Source organism: Lycorma delicatula, chromosome 4 (genome assembly GCF_047948215.1).
Source record: "Lycorma delicatula isolate Av1 chromosome 4, ASM4794821v1, whole genome shotgun sequence".
NCBI lineage: Eukaryota > Metazoa > Arthropoda > Insecta > Hemiptera > Fulgoridae > Lycorma > Lycorma delicatula.
Genome location: NC_134458.1, coordinates 83,459,806 through 83,487,498, shown reverse-complemented (window position 1 = coordinate 83,487,498; position 27,693 = coordinate 83,459,806). Strand labels below are relative to the sequence as shown.

Here is a 27,693-nt window from a genome sequence, read left to right as displayed (position 1 = left end):
ACTAGAATTACAGTTCTCGCACGTAAAATAAAAATTTTATTCAATTTTTCCTGTTAAAAACCCACAAAACTTATTAAATTTTTCCATTAATTTGGACCCCCAAAAATTTCAGTATAGTTTTAGTTTACCATCTGAAAAAAAAATCACGATGAAATATTTCTTTAGCCGTAACTCAAAAACAAAGAGTTTCCGTACATATATTTATAGGAATGTTCATCTTCCATTAACGTCACAAATCAGCTTCCGAAGTATTGCCATTCGAATTTGAATCGCCTGTATTCATAGCGGTGTCGAACTATTACGTTTCTCAGGTCTTAATGAGGGAAGGGGCTGTTTTTTGATGAAGTAGTGGTGGAGTTAAGGGGCCGATAGGATTCTTCTTTATTACTTGTTCAGATGTATGATTAATGTCACAACACATTAATGCACTCTTCTATGAGAAAAAATTATGTATATTAAATATAGATATACTAAATATCTATACACGGATTAGACTTTCCGTGTTTAGGGTTTTCTCTGATCTTTGTGTATAGATCGCAAGGGAATGTTTATTGTATTTTGAATAAAATTTTAAATATTTATTGTTAATAAAAAAATTTAATTTATATTTTTGCTGTTTATGTCCTTTTTGGGTAAGTCTTATAATAATACTGACGTTCAGGACGTAACATTGTATGATGTAATTTAAACTAACTGTATTAAACGTACCTGTAGGTTCAGTTTTATACTGCCAGTCTAAACCCGACAGTTGAAGGTAAGCGGCTAAAGAAGGAACGTCGGATATCTCGTTTTCGTCCGGACCAGCTTCTAGAAGAAGAACGGACCAGTGCGGCACTTCTGATAAACGGCTGGCGATTACCGCTCCTGCTGATCCTCCGCCGATAACGATAAAGTCGTATTCTCTGTTCAGCTGTCGCTGATTTATCGGTCTTGATTCCGGATCGAAAGTGTCGTAGCGATAATACGCTAATCCTGCTATCAGCAATGGAATTAACCATATACCTGTAAAAAGTAAGTCTGTATCAAATTTTACTTTTTAATAAAATAAATTCGATCAAAAAATATTCCTGCTTGAGCTTGTATAGGTTAAAGACGGGTAACAAAGAAGAAGTTTTGAACCTTACGATTCTTTTAAATTCAATTAAATAAATGTAAAAGAATAGCATATTTAGTATCGTGGATCGGCTAACGAATCTATGAGAAATGTACGAATTAAAATTAAATCGATGAATTATTTAGAATTAATGTTTAGTAAAAGTTTAGTTACTGTGTAAACGCTCAGTCGAGCGACATTTGTTCGGCTTTTTTCTGAAAACATTATGGCTACGCTTTACGCATAATTCCATAAGGATTTTAATATTGAAGTTAAAATTACGAGTCTTGGGCCTCTCCTACCGACAAGGGAACGTCTCATTTTACAGGTTACGGCTTACGGACCAGGAAAGAATTTAAGTTCTCCCTTAAATTGCGTATTAACCTTCAAAAAGACGTATTTAAATCTTCTCCCTAAAACAAACATATAACATCATGGCGACAATTACTTATCCTTATATTTAACCACTTATAATTTTTAATCGAAATTTTTCGTGGAAGAAAATGTAAAGATTTGACGAATTCACATTCCTTAAGCGTTTAACGTGTTAATATCTGATTTAGTTTGAACGAAAAGGGAAGATTGTATTTTAATTGAAAAATATCAGATTAAAATCCGTTTTTCGATCTCGGGATATAAGAAATTATTTTTTCTCACTTCACGTAACGGTATAAAAATCAGAATTTAATCGATTAAATCTATTCGATTTCGATTTAATAAAATTATGTTGAATAAAGATTTTTAAAACTCTTCGCCCGCTTAATAAAAAAAGGTTTTTGTAAATCGGTAACCTGCTGCTACCGCCTCTATGAAAATGTCACGATCACTAATCACTACAAGAGATCGAGATGGAGCTCCTCGCCTGGGGGTGGTCTTGAGTTTTCCACCGGGTGGGGTCGTTCGCCTGGTACTGCGATTCCCCGATCAGGTAGATCGTCTTTTTTGTTATCCACCCTTTTTTTTATGCGCGATCCTTCCTTCCCGTTTTGCTTTTTGCAGTGTAAACGGGACCCTATTCGGTCTGTGCCGTGAGGATTCGCCTACGGACCGACCAGGGGAGATCGTTTCTTATTCGGTGATCGCATAATAATTCCAACAGCTGAAACCCCTACCGGGCAAATAATCGTCGTTTCTAAATTACATGTGCAGTACGAGGTAGAAAATTTTCAGATTTTTCTCCCCAAACTGTTATAATTATCATTTAAACATCCAGTAACGATCATTTAACCGTTCCAAGGTTTATATCGTGATATGGCCAGTTTAGCAGTTATTATTGTTATATTAGTATCTCAGGATACAGAATAATTCCCTCGGGTAATTTACCGCCAATTACACGCATTTTTCGAGCAAAATAAGATTCTGCTTTCGCTATTTTTTGTTGAATACTTTTCAACAAAATTCATTTCGTCTATTTACGTAATGGAACCGTCTCTTAATAAATTCAAGCGAAAAGAAACGCTTTCATGTCGCCTTCAAAATATTAGGGGCAAACTCCTTTTCAGCAAGGTGGTCGGTCAAACTTCTTCGATATTATTCTGCACTATTTGTCCATAAAAATATTTTATCGTCTTCCGTCGATTATTGAGAAAGAGATGGGGGTTAGAGGATATAGAAAAGCTTATAGAAGCGACTGTCGCTGGTAAAAAGCATAATTCTTTTACTGTCAAATTGGAATCTGTTAACCGTCGTTTTAATTACTTTTATTTATGTCATATAGATTTCTTTAAAGTTTATTATTATACGTTTGTTCGAATAATTCCTTTACGTTTTAAACACGTCGATACCGTTTGTACTGTTACAGACAACATTTTCTGTTAGGTGTCGTTTTTATACTCCGACGGAAATATTTTGACTACGTTATCAATTTAATAAAAGAAAATTCAGTGACATGGTGTGAGATAGACAAGCTATAAGCCGATAATGGGTGCGTAGATTAATGAATTGTTATTATGTTGAAATTAATTTAAACTTCAGGAAAGAATTTTCGAAAGTATATATTTCGAGCGTAGTTTTATATGGAAGTGAAACTTGGACGATCGAAGAACCTGAGAAGAAAAAATTAGAAGCTTTTTAAATGCGGTGCTGTAGGAAAAACTTAAAAATCAGCTGGGTGGATAAAGTGACAGATAAACAGGTAATGCGACAAATCGATGAAGAAAGAAGCATTTGGAAAATATGGCTAAAAGAAGAGACTGACTTATAGACCACATCTTAAGGTATCCTGGAATAGTCGCTTTGATAATGGAGGGACAGGTAGATGGGAAAAATTATGGCAGGAAGGCAAGATTTGGAATATGTAAAACAAATTGTTAGGGATGTAGGATGTAGAAGGTATACCGAAATGAAACGACTGGCACTAGATAGGTAATCTTGGAGAGCTGCGTCAAACCAGTCAAATGACTGAAGACAAAAAAAAATTTGTATTACCTGTTCCGACGATAGTAAGACCCGTTTTCAGTGCGGTTGTTACAGCAATCAGGGTGAATATCATTTTGCACTGTATGATGACATTCTACAAACGCACCCGCAGCCGAGCTCTGGAATCTTCTTCTGTCCCTGGGAGGGGAGCGGGTGCGCATTTTAAAATCAGTTGTCGCAATTTTCCAATTTCCTCGTCCTTATCGAAATTTTCATATTTTTTCACCGGACCCGTTGATTGTCTTCTTTCTCTTACCGGAAATCGTGCCTGAAAAATAAATTAGAATAAGCTTACAGAATCATGATAGTATTACGCATAAAATTTTAATATTATCAGCTACGAAATCGTAGGACGGTGACGTACTTTGGAAATCCGAAAACGATTTCTTTTGTCGAAAATTTATATCTTTTCCGTAATTTCCCGATTAATAAGTAATCTTATGCCCGTTACGCTTCAAAATCAGAATACTGTTTCTTTTGAAATTCAAAATATATATTATTTACGATGATATTTAAAAAAAAGTATTTCGCTTCCGGTATCGCTTGCTTACCTCGTTCCACCGAATAAGGTCGATCGGCTTCCTCTTGCCGGCATTAGATTCGAAAATGTAAAGACCAGATTTTATCCACAATTCACAATATAATAACTGTAACCGTCGTTATAATATATACACAACTTATAACCGTTGTAATATATATATACTTACTTAGGGTCAGAGACGTAAGCTTACGAACGGCCTATCGAAATTACCATTTACACAGGGCTTAAAATTTATTAAGATTTAAACTATTAAGCCCAACTTCATAAAATTCTTTATCTTTATTTCTCAACAAGTAATACGTTTCATAAGGTTTTGAGAATTGAAAAAGAACAACCGATTTCTTTAAACGTATGCTGCGTGCAGGCACCGATATTCCCGATAGGAGAAACGGATCCGCTGGTTATGCAAGTAGAAGTTATTTGAAAAGATGTTCCGACCGAATATTCAGATAAATGTACTTTCAAATTTGTGAGTCGGACGGAAAAATAAAATAAACGAATACGGTGATGACTTTATATCGTCGTAGAAACTACGTAGGTCAATCCAGGAGCAGGTTCGTATTTCGATTTCAAAAGCGTCTATGATTAACCGTCGGGTGTAAAAATATTTAGGACGGTATGAAGAAAGTCATATATATTTATGAATCTAAGATTGTTGTAAAAGTGACGATCTACAACGTCAAAACGTACACTAAATTGTATAAATAACGCATTATGCTGTCGTATTGTAAGCTTTATTTATTCTTTTTTTACTATTCCAGCTCAACTTTCATGATACGTTTGAAGCTAACTAACTCGATTCATAAAAACTGGAAAAATAAAAGGTAGTGGTATTTTACCCTCTGATCTTATATCCGATAATCTATGCGATTTTATTTCGTTACTCAAATTCGTCTTCATTAATCTGTAGGAAAATTAAAGAAAAGAATTCTTTATTGACCGCTTTTTACCCTAAAACGTCTTCACGACGGTACAAGATGAGAAAAAAATTGTAAATTTGCATTAACCGCGTAATAATTAATTTTTTTCATCGTTAATGCCAATTCGGTAGTTTTGGACCAAGTATTCCAGTTACCGGCCGTTTTTCAGAAGGTAGTTATTTCTGGTTAGAAACAATTACTGTTTTAAAATTAAAAACACAGTTTCGATAAACACAGTGCTGAATGAGAAAATTGTACGAAAATGATAAACAACTTTAGGGATGATTTATTTTTGTAAATAAAAAGATGAATTCATATTTCGAGTACGATACGGGTGATATATTCTAACTCTCGGAAGAAAAATGATCAGCCGCCGCAACGTCTTAACGAGAAGCTATCCAACAGCAGCCGTCCATACAGCAATTATGTTATTATGTGATCGTTATAGTAGGTTTCCTTCTTCTTAACTCTTATGTAAAGTAAGAGTTATTTGAAAATAATCACTTTCTTCCCGTAGTATTGTGTATGGGTGCGCGCAAGGGCGTGTGTGTGTGTGTATGTGTATAAAGTTTCTGTAGACAATCTCTTATTCGGCTTGCCAAAACAAACATGCGATTTTTTATTTTTAAAACTAACCATTCCGGAGTATTAAAATGACTATTATTTGAAGAAGAAAAGAAGTCTTAAAAACGTAACAATGGTCGAAAACACCAAAAGAGAGGAGAGCAATATGAATAATTGAGCGACTGAACAATTCAGTTAATAGGTTATATTTTCAGAATTTCTTTTGCGCGATTTACACAGATGTAGAGTCGGGATGTAAAAACATTTCACTTCTGTCTAGCAATAAATAAAAAAATTACGTTTTTGTAGAATAATAAACTAGCAATTTCCAGAAAATGCATCGTAATAAATGGATGTAGCTGTTACTTGATGAAAATCCATTTTGACAAAAGAAATATAACAATGTGTTATTTGATTTTCACAAAATTATTTTTAAAAAAACATTTATTTTTTTAATACTTTTTTGAAAATCAAATAACATATTAGTTTATTTTCTTTTGAGAAGATGCATCGTCCACTCTTCGATAACGCGTCGCAGTGGTCCGAAACAGTTTTTAATAATTTACACTCGGTCCAGATTAACGCTTGTAGTTTACTCTACTTCACTAAAATAGCTTTATTATTAAAACGACGATTTAAATACTAAACGGTGGAAGAATTATTTATTTCGATAACATTTTTATTTACTTTCCGTGGATTTCCTTTTTATCAGTTTTATATTTAAAATAATAACAGTAACGATTATTGTAAATTGTACTCGATTATGATAACGTAACGTTTATTATTACTTTCCCGCTCGGGAATACTTTCTAATGTTTGCTTATTAGAATTCTTATACCGGTTACCGCTTCACTTACAACTTGAACTCGCATCGCAGGTACACCGTAACATCTAGTATTGTTGTAAAAACAATAATTATCTTTGAGGAAAATGTAATTAAAAAATATAACTGTGTGCATGCTTTATAATGTATACTTATACTCGTGCACGTATACAGTTAGAAATACATTTATTAAACATTAATAATTTGCGAATGTAGCGTTTAAGTTAGTAAGAGTACGTACACGCACGGGAAGTATTTTCACATTTCAAATTTAATATTAGGTTGCATAAGCGTTTCTAAGGTTCTTGGTTTCACGGATATACGATATTCTCAAAGCTTATTTTTGAACTCTTATTCATTTACTCGGCGTTCTAATCGTACTTACTAAGCGGATAAAACGTTTATCGTTTTCTTATCAGGGAAAATTATCTTTCGTTTATGTGTAACGTTTCAGACAACATTACTAGCGATCTGAATAGAGCTATAAAACTGTTATTTTTATATGAAAATTACGCATCGATACAAAAAATAAGAAAAGTATTAATAATACTGACTTGTACTATTTAAATAACGTATCATTTCTCGTAATTTTTTTTTTTTTTTTTTTTTAACCTCCGAGTCCACAGTTAAGCATTACTTCAGAGGATGAGATGAATGATTTGTAGCGTGTGTGAAAATGCCATGCCTGACCGGGATTCGAACCAGGATTCTCGTAATATTTATTACGAGAACCATTATTCTCGTAATAAATATTACTCAAAAAATGTTATGAAAAGATTTGTTGCCTTTAAAACGCTAGGTTTTTGTGCTACTCGGACTCATCACTTAAAACTCAACTCCTGATCTCGATCAAATGTTCACAGGGAAAACCCTGGGGGTTTGATGCCTACAATAAACAGTCATCGCCAAGTAAGAGTTACTCTTAGGAAATCCTTAATCTAATTCTAATCCATTAACCGTAACACAAAATTAACATCATTGACACTTAAAAATATTGACATTTTGTTGGTGTCAATCATTTTTCTCCGTTTTCATGATCTTATCGAACATAAACGGTAGTAAAATGTTAAATCGTTACTTAATCGGTAAAAAAAATATATATTCAAATTATTAAAACAAATTTCTCCTTCATCGGAATTCTGGAAAGCTTTATGTTTTGTTTTATTATTCATATTATTATTCGATTGAAATTTGTTGGTATCAAATATCGTCAATAAATGTTTTCGATCGATTACTGAAAAATTAATCGATTACTATTAATAAAACAGCCGACCTGGAAATAATATTTGATCGAAGATAATTTATATATATATATATTTTTTTTCGAATAAAATTATCACGAAGACTTGTTAATTGTTATATCATGATGAATTGTTAAACTGTGTAATAATTTTTTTTTTTTTAATTTTATCGAATTTATAGAATAATAGATGTAAGAATACACAAAAAAATGAAAAAAACTCATTTGAATTTATATATAACTTATATAGTCTTATTTAAGACTATATAAGTTACCCTACTGAATTAAGTTTGTATATAAACTGTATATAAAATGCGACGATTCCCGCAGAAAGGTCGCATCGCTTTACTGCTGTCTCGGTAATAAAAAAATGTCTTTATTAAAAATATCTGTGTTACAAATCAGAGTTATTTTCTTTGGAATAATATTTTTTATTCGTCGAGTAGAAAGGCGTTCACTATCACGTGAATCTTGGTCCTGGACTCGGCGTGCCGATACGGGACACAATAAATTCGATTAAGTGAATAAGTCAACGGAAAATCACTCATTCCGAGCTTCCGCTTGAATTTTATTTATCGGAACAGCCGTTCCGTTTTTTGACGATGAAATCGGTGTCTCGTCGCCTACAACTAATGAGTTATTAATAATTCCTTGAAACAGCATTTAAAAAATAAGTAAACATATAAAAGGGAGCAAAGTGCTTATTACATCGTAATCCTGTGCAAAAATAGAATCATCAGAAGGCAGATCCCTGCATTCCCTTATTTTCCCTTGTTTATAAAATCTGGCACGGTACGCCTGTTATTCTTTGTATTGGGTATCTTATATTCGCGACTGACTTTGTCTCGTGTCATGTTGTCTTCACCGTTAGTTCAAGACGTTAACATATATATATATATATATATATATTATTAATTAAAGCGTTTATAAAATTAAAAATGAAAGAAATTTAAGCGAACTTATACATTAAAAATAATAAAAATCCCTTTCAGCACGCCGGAAGTCGGAGGTAGATTTCACCGGTGCTAAGTAGGGGATAAAAAAGATTTCCACCTTAAAGTTAAGAAAAACTTCAAATTTACTCAATACAACAATGGTTGCATTTGAAAAGAGTTTCACATACGACAAGCCCCATCTTCTTACAATTCCAGCAACATTTTGTTCATCCCTTGCCGTAAGGGTTGGTCATATCAAAAATTATTTCAGACAAAGGTTTTAGGTAATGTTTAGAGGAATAACGACCACTTTAAACCGATTCGATACTGTGTCTATTAAGGAGGTATGATTTTATTGTCTTCGAAACCACATTTTTCCCCCTCTGGGCCAATGGTTGGTGATATCAAAAAACTTTACTTTGATACGTTTTAGGCCCTTATCCCAAGAATAGTAAGAACTTTAAATGAATCCGATATTTTACCTAATAAGAAAGTTATAGCGATATTTTGTTTTTTCGAAAAAGCCCCCCCACCACTTCCACCGACATGATCCGATTTTGCCCATTAACGAACTCGACCGAGATTTTTGGTCGTTATATTTTATGTATCAATTTCGCCATATGAATTAAGATATTTATCGTAGCGATACGCCAGCATCAATATACCCTCGTTGTATTCTTCTGCTGTTAGTCCATTTAGCCACTGTTTAAACAGAATTTTTAAGCTCGTCACTCGCGAATTGCTTACCACACAAAATTCTTTCTATTTCCTAAAAAAATTGTAATCAGAAGGAGCTAAGTCCGGACTGTATGGTGGGTGATCGTAAATTTCCCATCCAAATATTCTCAGTAAATTACATGTCGGACCCGCAACATATGGACGTGCATTATCGTGCAGCAGGAAGATGCCGTTGGTCAGCCGCCCACGTTGTCAATTTTGAATGGCGCCCCGTAACTTACATAGAGTTTCGCAGTAGGCTTCTGCATTTATAGTCGTTTCATGTGGCATGAAATCAATCAGAAGTATGGCAAACCGATCCCAAAAGACTGTGGCCATCAGTTTGCGTACAAATGCCTGTGGCTTGACCTTTGTCGGTCTGGTTGGTAATTGAGGATGACGCCATTCACTTGACTATAGTTTTCTGCCTGGCGTGCTATACGAAATCCATGTTTCATCGCCGGTAACAATTGAATTAAGGAATTCATCACGTTTTTCTTTGTAGAGCACCAAAAATTTCAAAGCATATCCCATTCGGATTTTTTTGACATGTTTAGACGTGCGGCATCCAATGCGTACAAACCTTTCTGAAGCCTAAATGGTCGTGAAAAACGCGACCAATAACGGCTCTTGAAAGATCAAGAAAAAGAAGTGCCAGGTCGGAAATCGTTGAGCGACGATTTTTTCTGATTTCATCACCGACGCGTTTCAACAAGTCCTCGGTGATTATCGATGGTCTCCCCGAACGTTGTTCATCATGCACATTAATTCTGTTATTTCTAAACTTTACACATAATTTTCGGACGTTTCTTTCATTCATTACATTATCACCATACACAGCAACCAACTGCCTATGAATTTTAGCCGGCATAACCTTTGATGGTTTAAAAAACGTATGACTCCACGTATTTCACGGTCGGCGGCAACATTGATTTTCCTGTTCATCTTGTAACGTAATAACTCGCACGTAATCAAAGATACTACAACGCGAAAACTTACAGACAACAATGCAGTGTGTGCATTACTAGCGTGACCATGAACGACATAGGTTCGCCAACCTTAAAGAGAGAAATTTGCCAGCGGTCTTACTTTAGAGATATCCATCGTAGATAAATATGTATATAAAACTTTGAACCGAAAGTGGTTTTGGTGTCTGGGAGATGTGAAACGGGAAGATATCCGAAATTTTCCGGAAGTCGAATCATGGTGCCCATTACAATACGTAGCTTTCTTATGAAATCTGCCTGAATACATTATCGTGTAAAAATGAATTTGAATTCGGCGGTACACATTATAATGATATTAACAGAATGAAGAGTTAAGTATAAAATTTACTTATAAATGTTAATAAATCATTAATTATTATATAGTTAATAAACATTTTTTTATTAAAGGGTATAGGAAATAAGGATTGAAATCTCGACTGAGAAATTTACGATTAATTTTATTAACGCATAAACAACGATTCAGTTAAATAGTGACTTAAAAACCTTAGTTCTATATATATATATAAATATAAACCCTCGCGTGGTTTTGACGCCAGCGAAGTTACACCCTTCTATCCATTTACCGACGGCAGCTGTCAAAACAAAAATTACGTTGTAAGACGGGCGTTTAGGTTTTTAACCGAGGCGAAGTCGCACACAAACCCATATCGTTTGTCGTCGGATAGGAAACGAGAACACTACTCTGACCGTATCGTGGCGTCATGATCGCTATCGACTTAAAAACCAATAATTTCCTGTCGCGTTTACTGTTTTAAGCAAAAGGAACCGATTCCCGGAACATTTTTACTTGTATACGTGTTGTGTGCCATTGCGGAATCGTACTTTCTAGCATTATATTTCAAATATTAAAGTGATTAACTATCGCTTAAACGATCTACATCCTACAGAATAAATCGTAATTCAAATGTAAAAAAGTTTTAAAGATAAATTAAAACGTTTAACATTTCCTAATAAAGTACTTATTTCCCTATTTTATTAAATTTTCCATTACTCACGACTTTCTCTTTTTTTACTTAATCTTGTCTTAAAAAATAACTTTGCAGGTTGTTCTTTTTGTCCTCTGACGTCATGTGGGCGTTTTTTTTTTCACGTGCGTAGGTGCGTTTGTATTAAACACGTTCCTACAAAACACGCGTACGTCATTATTATTACAAGGAAGAATGATTAGATAGTTTTGATCCGAGTGAGTGAAACTTTTTTTTTAAAACGATGGCTTCTCAATCGCTTTTACAGTGACCTTGTTCCTGTTGTAGCAGTTTTGATAAGAGTGACGAGCAGTAACCGTAAAGATTATTAATCAATAGCGATTAATCGTCACAAACCGTTTTAAAATGACTCCTGAAATGTTAGCTTGTTTTTTATAAACTTCTTTCTTAGAGATGTATTAACCTTTAATATTTTATTTATATATTTTTTCATTTACTTTTAATTTTCATCGGGTATTGAGTGTCAGTTTCATTTATTACAAGTTCACACACCTTTAGTGCGGGTCCAATTTCTCTAAATATATCACACTTAAAAAAGTATCTTTTATAGTAAAGTAATTTTACTTGATTTTATTTATTTATTTTATCTAAAGAAGATGATTTTAAAAATATCAAATTCTACTTTTTAATAGAAACTGTAATTATATATTTTACTTATTATTATAATTATTTATTTGTCTAAGGAAAGAAAGAACTTCAAAGGGGTGCAAAATCAGAGCTCTAGAGCTTTGCTGCAAGAAGGAAAGTATGGTAATCGGTCAAAAAATGGGGTATGGTCTTTTGCATATCTCGACGTTTCACAACCTGGGACCCCAAAAAAAGAAAAAAGGGAGGGGTAATTTTCCTACATATGTACGTGTGTTTGTGTGTTTGAAGCTTAATAAATTTTGACTGGATAAACTGATTTTCACCAAAGTTTGTACAAAGACTCATGTATACGGGGACATTTGTTGATTAACTTTTGGGGTGGATATTTGTAGGGGGTGGGATAAATAGTTTATCAGGGTTCAGTTTTTCTCAAAATTTTGCGAACATAACCCCGCTTTATTTTAAGTTCAGTACTTGCGTACACGCTTATCTTACCATTTTTAAAACATTTTGCTCCGCAATTCCCCCTTCCCCAAAACTCGAAAAAAGAACTCTTTTTATTTTAATCGCATATTTTTTAACCGTACTTTTTTACGTCTTTCTAGACACAGTAGTAGTGCTGTTGACCCAGAAAAAATATATTTTGTGGGCAATATTGGGGGGTGTGGAGCCGATCAAAGTTTATAAATATTAATTTTCTGAATTTTTTAAAACTTTTTTGGTCTTTTTTAAGTATCACTTTTCCACTACATACGATTTAATAACCAGTGCCAGGAAAATATACTCCTGAGGCTGACAACAGAGTTATCTTAATGTTCCTATAAAATAAATTAATCTTGCAGAAAATAGTTCGTAATTTTTTACCAGTAAAATATTAATTAAATTTAATCGTTTAAAATGTATTTCAAAATGTCAATTTTATAATAAAAAATCTCAATAATTTCCTTTAAACAGAGATTATTATCGAAATTTCCATGGAAAAATAGTGGGCCCACGTAAATTTTTTGTATTGCACTAAGCATAAGGGAATTATTAATTGTGGGTTTCTATTTACTTTTTTAAATAATAGAATTTATTTAGCATTCTGATTAATATTTGGGTCTGGCATGAAAAATGCGTAAAAACGTTCGACCGTAAATAATTTTTACGCAAATGCAGAGGTGAAATTTTTGAAAATTGTGTAATTTTCTGTGGTAAAAACCATTCGAATCCGGTGGTCCGGATGTAGAGACGTTATTTCAAACGTCGGAAAGGGAAAATTATATTAAATGAGTAATTTGCAATACGTGTATTTTTAACCTATATCGGATTTTTCGGACAGTTTCCTGTATACGGTTTTATTTTTTAATGCTGAGATCGGTCTCATTTCGTTTCTAATGTAGAATAGAAATGCTTTTAAACCCTTTTTTGTGTTTACATCACGAACCGACTTGGACTGTGATAGATATTTCGTCGTTTGATAAAGTAAAAAATACTTATCGATTCTAAAGTTATATTATTCTTTAAAAAGAGTCTTCTTTTATTCCCCAAGTCAAAACAAATCAATGTCCTATATCTTATTGATGATTATTTTTGATAAAAAAATCGATTAAATAATCAGACATAATAAATTAACATATAAGCTAGATATACGTTTAATATAGATAAAACACTTCTATCAAATGTATTCAACTAAAGTTAATAATACTCATAAGTAAAACACCGATGTCTCATTGAATTATGTCTTATAATTTACTTACTATCTGATACAAAAAAATACGTCTCAAAATGAAAAGAATGCGAATGATATCTTCAGTAAGTATCTAAGGTAAATACCCTCCCAAAAACATTTTAGTTGAAAAGAGGCCCATAAAGCAATTGTTTGTCCTGAATACCAACAAAAACAGTGTGATATAAAAAAAGTTGTGAATAATACAAGCCCCCGAAAAATACAGAATGTGAAGGTATCCCCTAAAAACAATTGTTTGTCCCGAATCCGAAAAAAAAATTATTTACAAAGAAACTGAATGCTTTTTGCTATCTTCAAACTTCTCTAAAACACAATTTTTTCTTCAAATGCAGAGAAAAAATATTTAATAAATTAAGCCGTCAAAAACTTGTAAAGAATTACAAAAATTCACTCGCCACAGGGATGTTTCAATTATAAAATAATAAATTGCAAAAGAATGTTACTTTAAATAGATGTCGCTCTTACCGATTGAGTAGCTTACTAGCTTTTTTCGTGTTTTTTTCTAAACCGGTTATTTCTTATATTTTAAAACTGCCCCGTGGCGAGTGAATTTCTCTAAGAAAAATCTTTTGAATTTTTGGCTAGCTTTTTGTTTATGAATTCTTAAATTGTCTACCTGAATCCAATTCATCTTCTATTATATTTATTAAACAGTTTTTATCATAATAACATTTTGTTAGATATCCTAGTGTTTTCTTAATTCTGTAGTTTGCGCTATCCGACGAAACATACGCCTGCTTGCTGTTGGAGAAGAATAAATATGGCAGTTTCATTTTGCGTGATAAGAAAAGAGTAAAAATAGGTAAACGTGTCCATTAATGAATATATTTGATTACGAGAATAGTGTTTGTGTAAGGAAAAATGTATAACAAAGTGGTATTACCGGTTATCATGTTAGTGTATGTTTTTTTAGTGAATGAAAAGTTGCGACTTTTCGTAAGAAGCATAACATTTTCAATAAAATACTCTCTGTTTGCCGTTTTGTTGTGTTTTTACTCTCGTGTTTGAGCTTTAGGCGAAGATTCATTAGATTCCCAAATGGCGAGTCTTGATTAATTGCTGTTGTCAGGTAAGCGATAAAACAAGGCTGCGTATTTATTTTAATCATTTGTTGATCCTGAAGAATAACAAATAAAACCCCTTTTAAAAGCACTTCTATTTTTCATATTCTGATTTTTTAAGTTATGGAATGAACGATCTTAAAATAAAAGTGTGACCTGTATATATTGTATCTAACAATTTTGTAGGAGACGCCGCGTCACCTTCGGTGGACGTTGACCCAAACCGTCCTCCTTCGTCACTGTTTTATTTCAATGCGACTCCCTCATTCAATTCCATTCATCACTCATTATTTCTATTTTTTCATTTCGCGGTCAACTGTCATCATCAATGTAGTATCATCTTTACTCATTTACTTTATTTCAAAAGGACTCGAATAAAATCCAGCTTTAATTAAATTAATAAAAAAATATATAATTCATTTAAATACAAATAAATAACTGAATAAAGTTTAATTCTGTTAGATTGGTTTTATTAGAAACTATTTTATCTGATTGTGTTTTCAGAGAGAACTCGTAAGCTGACTTCCTTATTCCTCTTATTTTGCACCTTTTTTCCGCCGATCTCTAAAGCCTTCTCGAAGAGATTACTTAATATCAAATAATTTTAAAATATAGTATTAATTTTTAAATGTGTTATTAAATGTAGTATTATAATTTTTAGTATATTAATTGTTTGTTACATTTTTTCTGCAGTATTTTCTACTTAAGTTTTAGGAATTTTATTAAGTAATATATAATTTTAACGTCTTTGCATTCTATAGAATATTGTTCCGACATCGCTCTAAGTCGGTGCTTTTCTGTTCGATTACGAATTAGTAGAAGATTTTCCTGTATGCATACTCATTATTTTTCAATACTTATTTTAAAGAAACAAAAATTCGGAATTTAGCGTTCATGACGCAGGAGCTTTTTATTAATCGTATTTGCATTCTATTTTCATCCTCTTTTTAATTCTAATTCGTTTTTAAGAACTGATTTTTCTTTTACGTAAACAATTTTTTTTTAATATGAAGTCCGTGAAGTTAATTGTTACCAATAATTATTCTGTGTATTTTTACAAATTAATTCTTTAATTAGATTTCTATTTAAAATTGTAATTTATATTATAATTAAGTATTTTGGAGCATCCTAACTAATTAAAACATTTGAATCAGCATATCTACTAAATTCAGTATACTGGTATTATTTGAAATCTTATCTTGATTTATCTATTTGATTATTTTAAATTTAACTGTTTGTTTTTATGAGAAAATAAATATTATGTATTTTTTACTATTTATTTATCAATCTTGAATTTTCTTAATAATCCGGGGTTTAGAGTAAAATATAAGTAACTTGTAAAGGTGAATGAATATCAATCCTGATTGTGTTATTTAATTTTTACCCTGGCAGCCGGGCAATTATCTATACCTACCGTTTTCAATCTTTGAGTTTTTGCTTCGGTGTACACACACATATATATATATATATATATATATATATATATATATATATATATATAACTTATGTTAAAGCTTTTATATATGTATATAAGGGAGCTTATTCTTTTTATAAGATTAAGTCTTAAACCCATTTATTTATATAGTCATATTTTAATGAAACTATAGTATGGACAACAGAAAGATAAAGGAAAAATTAGGTAAATTTATTAGTACCGTTTAGGCCTACTGTTCTAAATATGCTCATTAATACGGAAAATAAATAAATACATTTATTCTTAACGAATATTTTCATTTATAATCGAAAATATATATAATATCATTAAAGATATAAAGCATAACAAAATAAACACATTACATGATTTTTTAGCACATAAATAACCGTAAAATTCTTCCATGTTCTTGAAGATATATATATATATATATATATATATATATATATTTCTATCACAAATATTACGAAGCACTTACAGTTATTTATCATTTTATTTTATAATTATTATTTTGACTTTTTTAAAATGCTTCTTCTAAATTTCACTGTTTATTACCTTTCTACTTTTAGAAAGGCTTACGAATATCAACATAATTGGCTTGGTAATTTCACCTCTCATTTTTTCCCCCTTCGCAGTTCTATTTTAGTAAGTGAGTATTAGAATAATAATTGCTGTAACGGAATATGGGGTTCTACGATCTTAAACGTAATCTTGATTAAATTCAATTTTTGATTTTATTTTTTAATAAAATTTTCCTTAGTTCACGACTTGTCACTGCATAGTATTAACTTAATACAAATAAGAATAATTTAAATTTAATATTCTTTTATAGTAGACTATATCTGCGGTAAAAAAAAAACAAGATTTCATAAATAAATAAAAAATAGAATTAATTATACATATTTTTGTATTATATATACAATATTCAATTATTAAGCTTAATATTGAACAATTACGGTGAAATAAAAATACATTTCAAGGTCGCTCGGATATTCAAAATAATTTCAAGCGAAAATTAAAGAAAACGATTTAAAAAACGAAAAGAAAACGTAAAATAAAGAGCCTTATCTCACGATCGATATTAATCTCAAAACGTTATTTTCTTACTTTCCTTTTCTGGGTTCCCTTTACATTTCCATCATATTCGGGCAACGTAACTTAAATTAAATAAATGTAATAAAAATTAAAATAGTACTATTTTATTTTTTATTACCTATATGGTTTACATTTATATTTTTGTTCGCATATTTTTTTGTCGGTAAATGATATTCACGTGAACCGATTTGTAAAAAATTAAAAATTCTAATATATCTGTGTTTGCTAAAAACATAATCGATTATTGCGATCTCCGTTTGTATCGAACTGAACTGTTTCCTAATTATATAGCGTAATATTAGAATATAGAATATAATAATAATTCCTAATTATATTCAGCCTAAAAGAAATAAGCCTATTATTCATCAGTTTTTATTTTTAATACCTTATTGAAAGGTACAAGATATTTGAATGACTTATTGAAAATTAAATTAAACGATTTCCTTTTAAGGTACGATGATTTTTTTCAGATACTGTGTTGCTAATCAGATGAACCTGAACTTTTTGCATTCTCATTTAGCTTCTTATTAAATGCGCAAACATACATCAGTTAACTCCTTTTAAATAGTACTTCTTATGAATCGTTTTCAATGAAAAAATTATTTTTATGTACGGTATGGTCTATAAATGGTTTTCTTTGTTATTCGATAATTGTTTACTTTGCTCCGATTAAAAGCTTTTCTTCGGCTTTGTAATTTATTGCACGTATCCATTAAATAGGTTTAATGTTAAGAAGGCTTTATTCTTTCCAATACATTATAAATGAATTTCGAGACGTAAGGTTGTACTTAAAATATTTGACCCGAAGCGTATTTAAAATTGTACTTTAAAAATAAGGTCGTTTTAAACACACGGCTAGCCCCTCCCACTGACTCAGATCTTTCATTTTTTTAGTCGTCTATATCAATTTTTCTTTCTCGTCCTTTTCTCGCTCTCTGAGATCGATTGGCGGCTTTTCATAAAACGCTAACTTACATTTATTTTTAATTACCTTAGAAAACCTTACTATTAACCTATATATTAAAATTAACTGATATGGACGAGATAAAAATTAAAAAAAAATAATAGTAATACCTTCCGCATGTAAAAAAAATCATAAAAATAATTTAACACGAATAACAGCCGAAATCAATTTTAATTTAATGACACGCATGTTTTCAGATAAAATGTTAATTCTAGTGAACGGCGTATTCTGATCGTTAATATACAAATCGATAATGAAGGCTGTAATACAACTATGCGATTATTTATTTATTTTTTGCATCCTTTTCGTATAGTCTAATATCATATAATGTATCGATTAATGACAATTTTTTAAATTCGTGTAATAGTCTTTTGTTTATAATTTTCAATTTACGTTAGAATTTTATGAAGTATTAGGATTTTTACTTTCCTAGCATCATAGTTGTAGAGCTGTGTTGCAAGAAGGAAAGCTTGGTGATCGGTCAAAAAAGTGGGGTATGGTTTTTTTCTGCATTTCTCGACGTTTCATGACCCAGGGACCCCAAAAGAACAAAAACGTTGGGGTAATTTTCGTATGTATGTACGTGTGTTTGAAGCTTAATAACTTTGGACTAAATAAACCGATTTTGATGAAGATTTTTTCAGAAACTCGGGAAGCCGATTACAGTTTAAAAATATAAATTTTTTGATTTTTTAAAACTTTTTTTGATTTATTTAAACGTATAATGATAATTTTACAATAAAACTTTATAACAAATTATCCTCATCCCCAAAAAAGAGATCTTAGGTAACTTTTTCCATGTATAATTAGTTTCCATTATATATGAATAAATAGTCGATGCTAGGAAAATATAACAACTTTGTTGTCAGCTTTTTGTTTGTTTTGCAAAATAATTTATCTCGGGAACATCGGAACGAAAATGTGAAAAAAACAATGAAAACAACAAATAAAATTGTGAAGAATTTATTTAAAAATTTATTTGTTTTTAGAGAATTGTATGCATCTTGTTTGGTTTATGCCGCTTTCAGACAAATAAATTATCGAAATAAATATCCGGTTTATGTCGTTTACGTTCAGAATAAACCGAGTTAAATTAAAGATTAACGATATTATTTAAACGTTTACTAAAATGAAAAACAAATATTGTGGACATATCGATAAGTAAACTCTGAGTTAATTATTTTTAATGAAAAAGAAAAGTTTATTATTAATTAAGAAGAAATAAGTACGCTATATTGTTACGATGTAGGAACAAGTATGATGAGGAATTTCGATAATTTATTTTTTAGGATGAGAATAATGGAATAAGATCCAAAAATAAATATCCGATCTTGATATTACTAAAAAAGGAGCATTATTAATGAAGATTGAACAACGGCCACAAGAGTTTTTGAAAATTCATAATTAAAATGTAATTTTCTTAGAAAATAACCATCTGCAGAACTGTAGCTCCCAGATAAGTCGGGAATTAAAGTCTTCTTCACGATTAATACTACCCCGTGTTATCATCTTAATTGAATAAAATTCAAATAGCACATTAAAAATTGAAATAGTTTTCCGCGATATATGAAGAGTGTAGAAACGCGGCGGTAACTTTTGCGTTCGGTTCAGGCCATTTCGTTATAACCTGTTTTTGTATTTTCGAATATTTCATTTAAAAAAATTTGAAATATTGCTTAAGATTATTCAAACCCGTGATGATTTAACATCCTGTATATAATTTTCGAAACATCAGGTGTAGTATTTAAAAACCGAGAATAATCTTGGATTTTCTGGTCGTTCGATAACTTAAATTTTAATGACAGCTTATCAATTACAAGAAACGCGTTTGATATATAATCGATAAGCATTTATTTCTGAAGTATTATAAACGGTGAAAACCCTTTGCACGTAGAAAATGATATAGAATCAGAAGATCGTTTACGACAAAGAAATGAATAAATATCTTAAACTATCTTTTTTTAGACTGTAATTTTTTGTTAAAAAAAGTTGAAACAAAGTTATAATAATTTCCTGGCATTAGTTATTTATTTTTATGTAGTGGGAAAATAAAGTTTTAAAGATTTCAATAAATCGATATTTTTAAATTTTGATAGGCTACCCCGCACCCAATATTTCTCCCATGTTTTTTTTGGGGTCGCTTGCATTACTACTAAGCCTATAAAGACATGAAAAAGTACGTTTAAAAAATGTGCAATAAATAAAAAGATAAGCTTTTTTATATTTTTGGAGAAGGAGGAATTTTGGGGCACATTTAAAAAGAAATTGTAATGGCAACATAATTGCAACATAATGTAATTGCAATGGCAACATAAGCGTACACGCATGTACTGAGCTTATTATAAAATGGGGTTATTTTTGTAAAATCTTTAGAAAAGTGATCCCCCTGGGGATATTCACCCTAAATGTTTACCAAAAGATTGCCTCATATATACGAGTTTCTGTACAAAGTTTCATGAAAATCAGTTTAACCAGTCAAAAGTTATTATTCTTCAAAACATGCTGACTCACGCACATACGTACATAAGTACGAACATTACTCCCCACTTTTTTTTCTTTTTTTGGGTCTGCGGGTCAAGAAACGTCGAGAAATACAAAAAATACCTCACTTTTCTGACCGATTACCGTTCTTTTCTTCTTGGAAAGTGAAAATCTTAATTGTAAATTAGTGAAAATCTTAATTGTAAATTATTTGGAAACACTTTCGATGAAACAACCGAAGGAACGTCCTCTGTATAATAAAAGTATCAAAATAAGTCAGTTCGGTACAGAACTGACTTCAGGTCTGAACTTACAAAAAAAAACCGTTCGTGTCGAATAAGAAGTTTTTTCTTTGATTCGATTCCGTTAAAAATTACTTTTTTTCAAAATGTAGACCATCATCTCATAAATTTATGTGCCTCGTTGCGACATACTTTTATCAGTATGTTTGTGCTTTAGTATTATTGCTGGGATACGAAAAACAACATCGTGATTATAATTAAGCCTATCGTATTATTTTTCTTTATCTTTTGTTTTTAATTTTTTTCACGCACGCCATACTATGCAGTTTATTAACCTGTAACAGGAGACAGTTTTCGCTCTTTTTTTTTGTTAAAAAAATGAGTCGACAATCTATAAGAAAGATAGTGCTTTACACGATGCAATTGAAGCTATTTCTTGTTTAAAATAATAATACAAAAAAAATCTAACAGATTTCAAATATTAATGTTACAATCTGTACCTAGCAGTTTAACGGATAAATGCATATCCATGTGATAAAGAGCAAAAAACAGAAATAATTCTGCAGTCGAACGGTACACTAAGATAATTGGCGTATTAACCCGTAAATTTAATTTTTAGGTAGAATATTTTTCAATTATCACATCTCGTATTGCACCGTAATAGGAAATCTTTATTATCTTTCCTAATTTTAACTATAAATCAGGGTTTAACGATTTTTTCGTACAGCGATCGGATAGGAGACGCGTCTCAAAACTGAAATTGATCGCGCCTCCCTTTTGTAACGCTTCGCTCTTTCTCGGCTTTACATCGCGGTTTCTTTAACTCGAAAGTACTGACATCGTCTTTGCAAACATAATATCCTGCAGGCATGAGACGATAATTTTTATCGTCTCGTTCCCGGTCTCATTACCACCCGTTCTAAATCGGCCACCTCGACCGGCGTCGAGTCATTGGTACCTGATCGAGTAACTTAAGAGATGATCGTCTGCGGTGTTAATCCGTTCATTTAAATGTTTATTTAATTCCTGTATGATAATTGTAAGAGATTTCTTCGGCGTCTTCGCGTAGCACTTATTTTTTACATTCCTGGCATCATAGCTCTAGAGCATTGATTCTCAAACTTTATCGCTCACCGCCCACTTTGAGAATCATAGATTTTCTAGCGCCCCCAACATTTTTAAACTTACCATCTATTAAAAATAACAATTACAATTGCTGTTTTTAAGAGCGCAAAATATAAAACTTATATTTTAAATGAGAACAATTAAAACGCATATTTAATCATATTTGGAAGTATTTTTATTAAAATTGCTTTCAATAGAATTACAATTGTATGTATACAGTTATATAACAGGAATAGAGATATCATATTCAATATAACAATACAATAATTAAAACAAAGTTTTCAATTGAAAAATTACAGTTACATTCATGTGAAGGATGAATCTGACGTGCTTTTTCCCCAGTTTTCTGTGGGCCTTCCCCCCTGAAGGCCTCCAGCGCCTGCAAGAGGGCGTTATCGCCCACTTTAAGAACGACTGCTGTAGAGCTGTGCAGCAAGAAGGAAGTATGGTAATGCGTCAAAAATAGAGCACGAGTTTTTGTTGTATTTCTCCACGTTTCACGATCCTGGGGCCCAAAAAACAAAAAAAAAGTAGGTGGTAATATTCGCACGTATGTACGTGTGTCGGCATGTTTGAAGCTTAATAACTTTTGACTGGATAAATCGATTTTCATGAAAGTATGTATAGAGACTGGTGTATGTGGGGCAATGCTTTTGGTAAACATTTGGGGTGAATATCTCCGGGGAGATCAATTTTCTCAAGGTTTTTCAAACATAACCCCACTTTATATTAAGAAACGTATTTGCGTGCGTGCTTATCTTACCTTTTCTTTAAAACAGTTTGCCCCAAAATTCCCCCTTTCACCAAAACTCTAAAAAGCTATCTTTTTATTTATTGTATATTTTTAACCGAATTTTTTTGTCTTCCTAGGTGTAGTAGTAGTAGTAGTACTACAAGTGAAACCAAATAAAATTTTTCCACTATATAAGAATAAATAACCGATGCCGAAAAATATTACAACTTTGTTGTCAGCTCTTATTTTAAATAGTTCTTGTCCTTATTTTTTTTTTTTTTTGTAATATAACTTATAGTCGAAAATTACATTCCGTTGCTATTTCATTTACATTCCTAACTTTCTTTTGATCAAAATTCCATTTTTTTCCTAAAGAAATCGCCTATGATTTTTTGAAGAGAGTGTCAATCTCCTCTCTTTTTACTGCCGATATATCACTGAAAAATTACATTCCTACGAAGATATGCTGACTGTGCCGCTATTTTACTCGATGTAAATTAAAAATTATGAAGTAGGACGATAATAAAGCAGATATTTAAATACGTACGTATAAATATAGAGCGAGAAACATTCGTTTTGTTTGTGCAGCCGGTCGATCACCTATTTTTAATAAATTATTTTACTACGGTCTTTATAGCGTCAGTCTTAAATCTACTGTAACATAAAATTACGATGACTGTATTCACACTCGCTTCTGTGGAAGGTGAATTTAACGTTAACGAAGGGTTTTCGATTGAAATCGAATGATACCGATTAAAATTAAACCCCGCTTCTAATTTTCATTGTACGTCATGAATTGAACTATATCGATTGATATACTGTTTTAAATAACATTTAATAAATGACGATATAACAAAAACGATTAAGTATTAATGCCGTAAACATATACGTTGTTACAATATGTATGGTGCAAGAATATGCGATATCATATATAGAGTTACACCGCAGTTTATTGCTGTGAAGTAACATACGCTCTATTGTATGTTGTTATGTCTAATCGGGAAGTAATTTATTAATCTTATTGAACAGTAATTAAAATTATAACTTTTTACGTATTGAGATATTCACATGGTTTTACTAGGATACTATAGTCTTTTAAAGTAGGTCGATAAGGAAAGTGAAACGTGACTGCTTAGTCGGATTTGAAATTGTATTCCCGAAACACTTGGCAGTATGTCTCCGTATTTTAAATGAATACATTTAATTTCGTTTAAATTTCAGTATTAATTATACTGTATTTATAATATTTTAACGCTTAATAATAATTATCCACGATATACAAATATAAATCATACATGATAATCTAGAAGAGGGGTAACTTCCGTTCTCTGTTTGATTCGGTAGTCGCTCAGAATCTTCGGGATGGAGTTAACCAGAAGAGCGATTCATATCTATCCGTCGATCGAGATGGAAATGACCTGTTATTCCGTAATACTGGCAATACCGTGTTGGTTTTTACTTTCGCGAGAATCGAGTGTTACGGTTTTGTGAAAAGAATTTTTATACTGTAATACTGACTATAATCATATCATTTTTATTGAATCGGTTTTCTTCGGATGAAAACTCAAAATAATTCCCTGTTTTTGAACATTTCTCAATATTTCAGTTCTTTTCTCTCTCTTCATTAAATCTTAACCAACCCTTTTCGCAGTACTTTGGATTTTGTCCCTTATATTTCTGATGCGATTTTTTTGTCTTAGTCATCTCTGTATAAGTATTATCATCATGTGATTATCATAACCCCGCGGTCTTGTCTTGCTTCTACGTTTCCGACGTATTCCGGTTTCAGGTCACGTTTGTAACTCTTCTAGTTTATATTTGTCGCTCCCTTTAAAAGCAATATATTATTACCACGAATAGGAAAGCAAACAAGATAGATATTTTACATTTTTCTCTCGGCTACGGCAGAGACCAAAATTAAGGGTTAAGATTTCGGCTCTATGTATATATGTTTCCTTCTAGAACTTAAACCGACTGAATCCAGTGTCAATCGGCTAACCCACCGGGTTGGTCTATTGGTGAACGCGTCTTCCCAAAACAGCTGATTTGGAAATCGAGAGTTCCAGCGTTCAAGTCCTAGTAAAGTCAGTTATTTTTACACGGATTTGAATACTAGATCGTGGATACCGGTGTTCTTTGGTGGTTGGGTTTCAATTAACCACACATCTTAGGAACGGTCAAACTGAGACTTTACAAGACTACACTTCATTTACACTCATACATATCATCCTCATTCATCCTGTGAAGCAGTACCTGAACGGTAATTACCGGAGGCTAAACAGGGAAAAAGAAAGTGTCAATCGGCTAGTCTCAGTCATGCGTAAGTTGCGGGCTACAAAAAACAATTATTGGAAATTCAAAATGGAAGCCAAAAAACAAAAAAAAGTGCGTTTTCTCGAAATAGGTCTAGCATTGTGTTAAATTCTACTCGTTAATGTGTCGAATCAGAAAATATATAGTTTGTAATGAATTAAACACAAAGTTGCCGAGAATTACAGACAATAATTGGCTGAAGGCAAACCGGAAGCTGTCGTCTCAAAGTCGCAACGAATCGTTATAAAGAACGACGTTATTCGCAATCAGTTTTTATTTTTTAACACTTCTTTTTGGAAGTCATTTTTAAAATCCGTATCTTATCGCCTAAGTTTTTTTTTTTTAATTTTATTACGTTTTAATACCGTTACTGAATTGAAGAGAATAATTTTAAGTCGTTCCAGAACATTTTAAAATAGCTTTTGAAGTTAAGTGTACGCACATTTTTGTAATTCCTTTTGAGTCGTATATTTTTTTAAAATCCACGACGTTTATTTCCTTTTACGCATCGTTTACTCTTTAGTAAAACGATTTTATTGGAGGCAAAACAACATAAAGTAAACTTACATAACTTTATAACATATTTGCGGTAAAATTCTTGTATCCGCAATCTATTCTGTTCTTTTAGATCACGTCGTGTGGTTCAGAATAATTTTTTTTTTAATACGGATACCTAAATAACGAGTAAAACGAGTATGAATTCAAACGAGTTACGAAATATTATCTCATTATTTCACTGTATACTATAGTATTTGTTCAGCTTACTGTGCCCAGATACTTTGTATTCTACGATACGCGCACCACGGCCTGCGTCGACCCGACAGACTAAATACGGTAAACTCCAGACGAGTCTGTCATGTTCGAGACGGACACGCTGTCGAAGAACGACTCGAGTCGAGAAGCAATAATAGACCGTAACGTTTGACTTTCATACGAAACCGACAAGCCGGCTCTCCTCAATAATGCCGCCTACCGTACACTGCGAAAAAAATATTCATTATCGGACTACCGCATCAAATCTACTGCTGCAGATTTTCTATTATATTAAGAGATATATTACTCGTTCGACAAACTTACCTCATAAATAACCATGTCTTAGTAAGTTACGACGGTGATGACAAAAATATAATGTATCTTAATGAGTTTTCCTGATTTTAATCGGCGGATATAGAAATTTTATACATAAAGGTGATATTTTGCAATGAAGATATACGAATAAGGTCGAACGTCGAGCTGTTAAAAAAATACAAATAGTTTTTTTAAGGGATACAATATATATTACATAAACCCTGTCGAAACACAGTAAGGATACAAAAAAATCACTAACGGAAACTTGATCAAACTATATTTCAGTTTATCGCGTATCTTTTCCCCGACCTCTAAAATTAACCCGGGAAAACTATATTAATTTACAAATTATTTTCTGAGTATTACATAAAGGAAATTAAAAATACATAGCAGTAAAAGTTCTAGGACTTACATAGTTTAACTAACAGTATAACTAATACATTACCATCAAATCTATCGTAGTGTTTGGGACCCGTTAAAAAATCGGTAGAAGATAAAAATGGTTCTTCCCTTTGGAAATTTCAGTTATTGTTATTTTCACTCTTGCATTTTTGTGTTATTCGAAGTGATATAATGTAAGATAATGTTTAAATTTTTTCTAATAAGCGGTTTTTGTATTCGTATTTTTTTTTATGATCGTTATATTTTATGTTCACTTAAATAGTTTTTCAGCCCGTTGGAATTCCTTTCTATGATTTTTTTTTACTTTGGAAGTCCTCCGGTAGAACAAATAAAGCTTGCCAAACGTTGGTCATTTCACATAAAGAAAATCTTAAATTTTTTTTCAAAGTTTCCACGTTGAAAACTGTAGAAAACTTCAGGGACACCGGAAATGTTTTTGAAAATTTAATATTTTCAATGAAATTCCAGTTTTGTGGAATCCAAAATTATAATCGTTTCTCGTTGTCTCGCCAAATACATGTGACAAAAAATAATAATTAGTCTTACTATATTCACTGATTTTTTTTTTTTTATTGGTTCTCAGAATGGTTCATGCGACTGCGCGTTAAAAATTCATTATATAATTCTACATACATTTTTCACCGGTGTAAATTATAGAAAAATCGGTTCGAACATGTACTACTGGAAAAACATATTTTTGCTATTATGACTTTTATTTGTTTTGTTAATAGGCAGTCTAAAATTATTGGTGTAAAGTGAATCGCATTATAGAACAATTATTCGCAAAAAAAAATATAGTTTTGAAATTTAACTTGGCCTTAAAAAAATAAAATTTAGTTTCATATTATAAAATAAAAATTACCTAATGAACGACCTGTAACAACCATATAGAAAAATATTTAATGATTAAACACAATTTTTTTAAACGAATAATATAATAACGATTAATTTTTATTCTACTACATTATTTATATCGTCTTCAACGTAAGAGGCATTTGAAGAAATCGTAACAAAAGTACATGATATTACCTTTATTTGGAACTTTAAAGTTTACTTCGATTTTATTGTGCGTCTAAATTTTAAATATCTAATTTTAGTCATAAGTAATAGAGCTTTAGAGGCGATCTAGTTATCAACATTTGAAAAGAACTAAGTTTTGATTTGAAGTAAAAAAATATTAAACGCATAAATTAAATTAATACTTTTTTTTAATATC

The 27,693-nt window shown here is 31.5% G+C and overlaps 1 protein-coding gene and 1 long non-coding RNA gene across 3 annotated transcripts in view; one reads left to right on the top strand and one right to left on the bottom strand.

Moving 5' to 3' along the window:
• Window positions 1–27,693, bottom strand: part of LOC142323607 (glucose dehydrogenase [FAD, quinone]-like) — a 136,591-nt gene that overhangs the window by 28,033 nt on the left and 80,865 nt on the right. For both annotated transcript variants that reach the window (XM_075363450.1, XM_075363451.1), the window contains exons 2-3: window positions 3,521–3,779; window positions 709–1,002 (exon numbers count right to left, since the gene is read on the bottom strand). In XM_075363450.1, coding sequence (XP_075219565.1) covers window positions 709–1,002; window positions 3,521–3,584 — 358 coding nt within the window. In that variant the 5' untranslated portion in view covers window positions 3,585–3,779. The remainder of the gene's footprint in view (window positions 1–708; window positions 1,003–3,520; window positions 3,780–27,693) is intronic.
• The window catches only part of LOC142323608 (uncharacterized), a 470,455-nt gene that overhangs the window by 393,951 nt on the left and 48,811 nt on the right, over window positions 1–27,693 (top strand). The gene's annotated exons all lie outside the window — the stretch shown is intronic.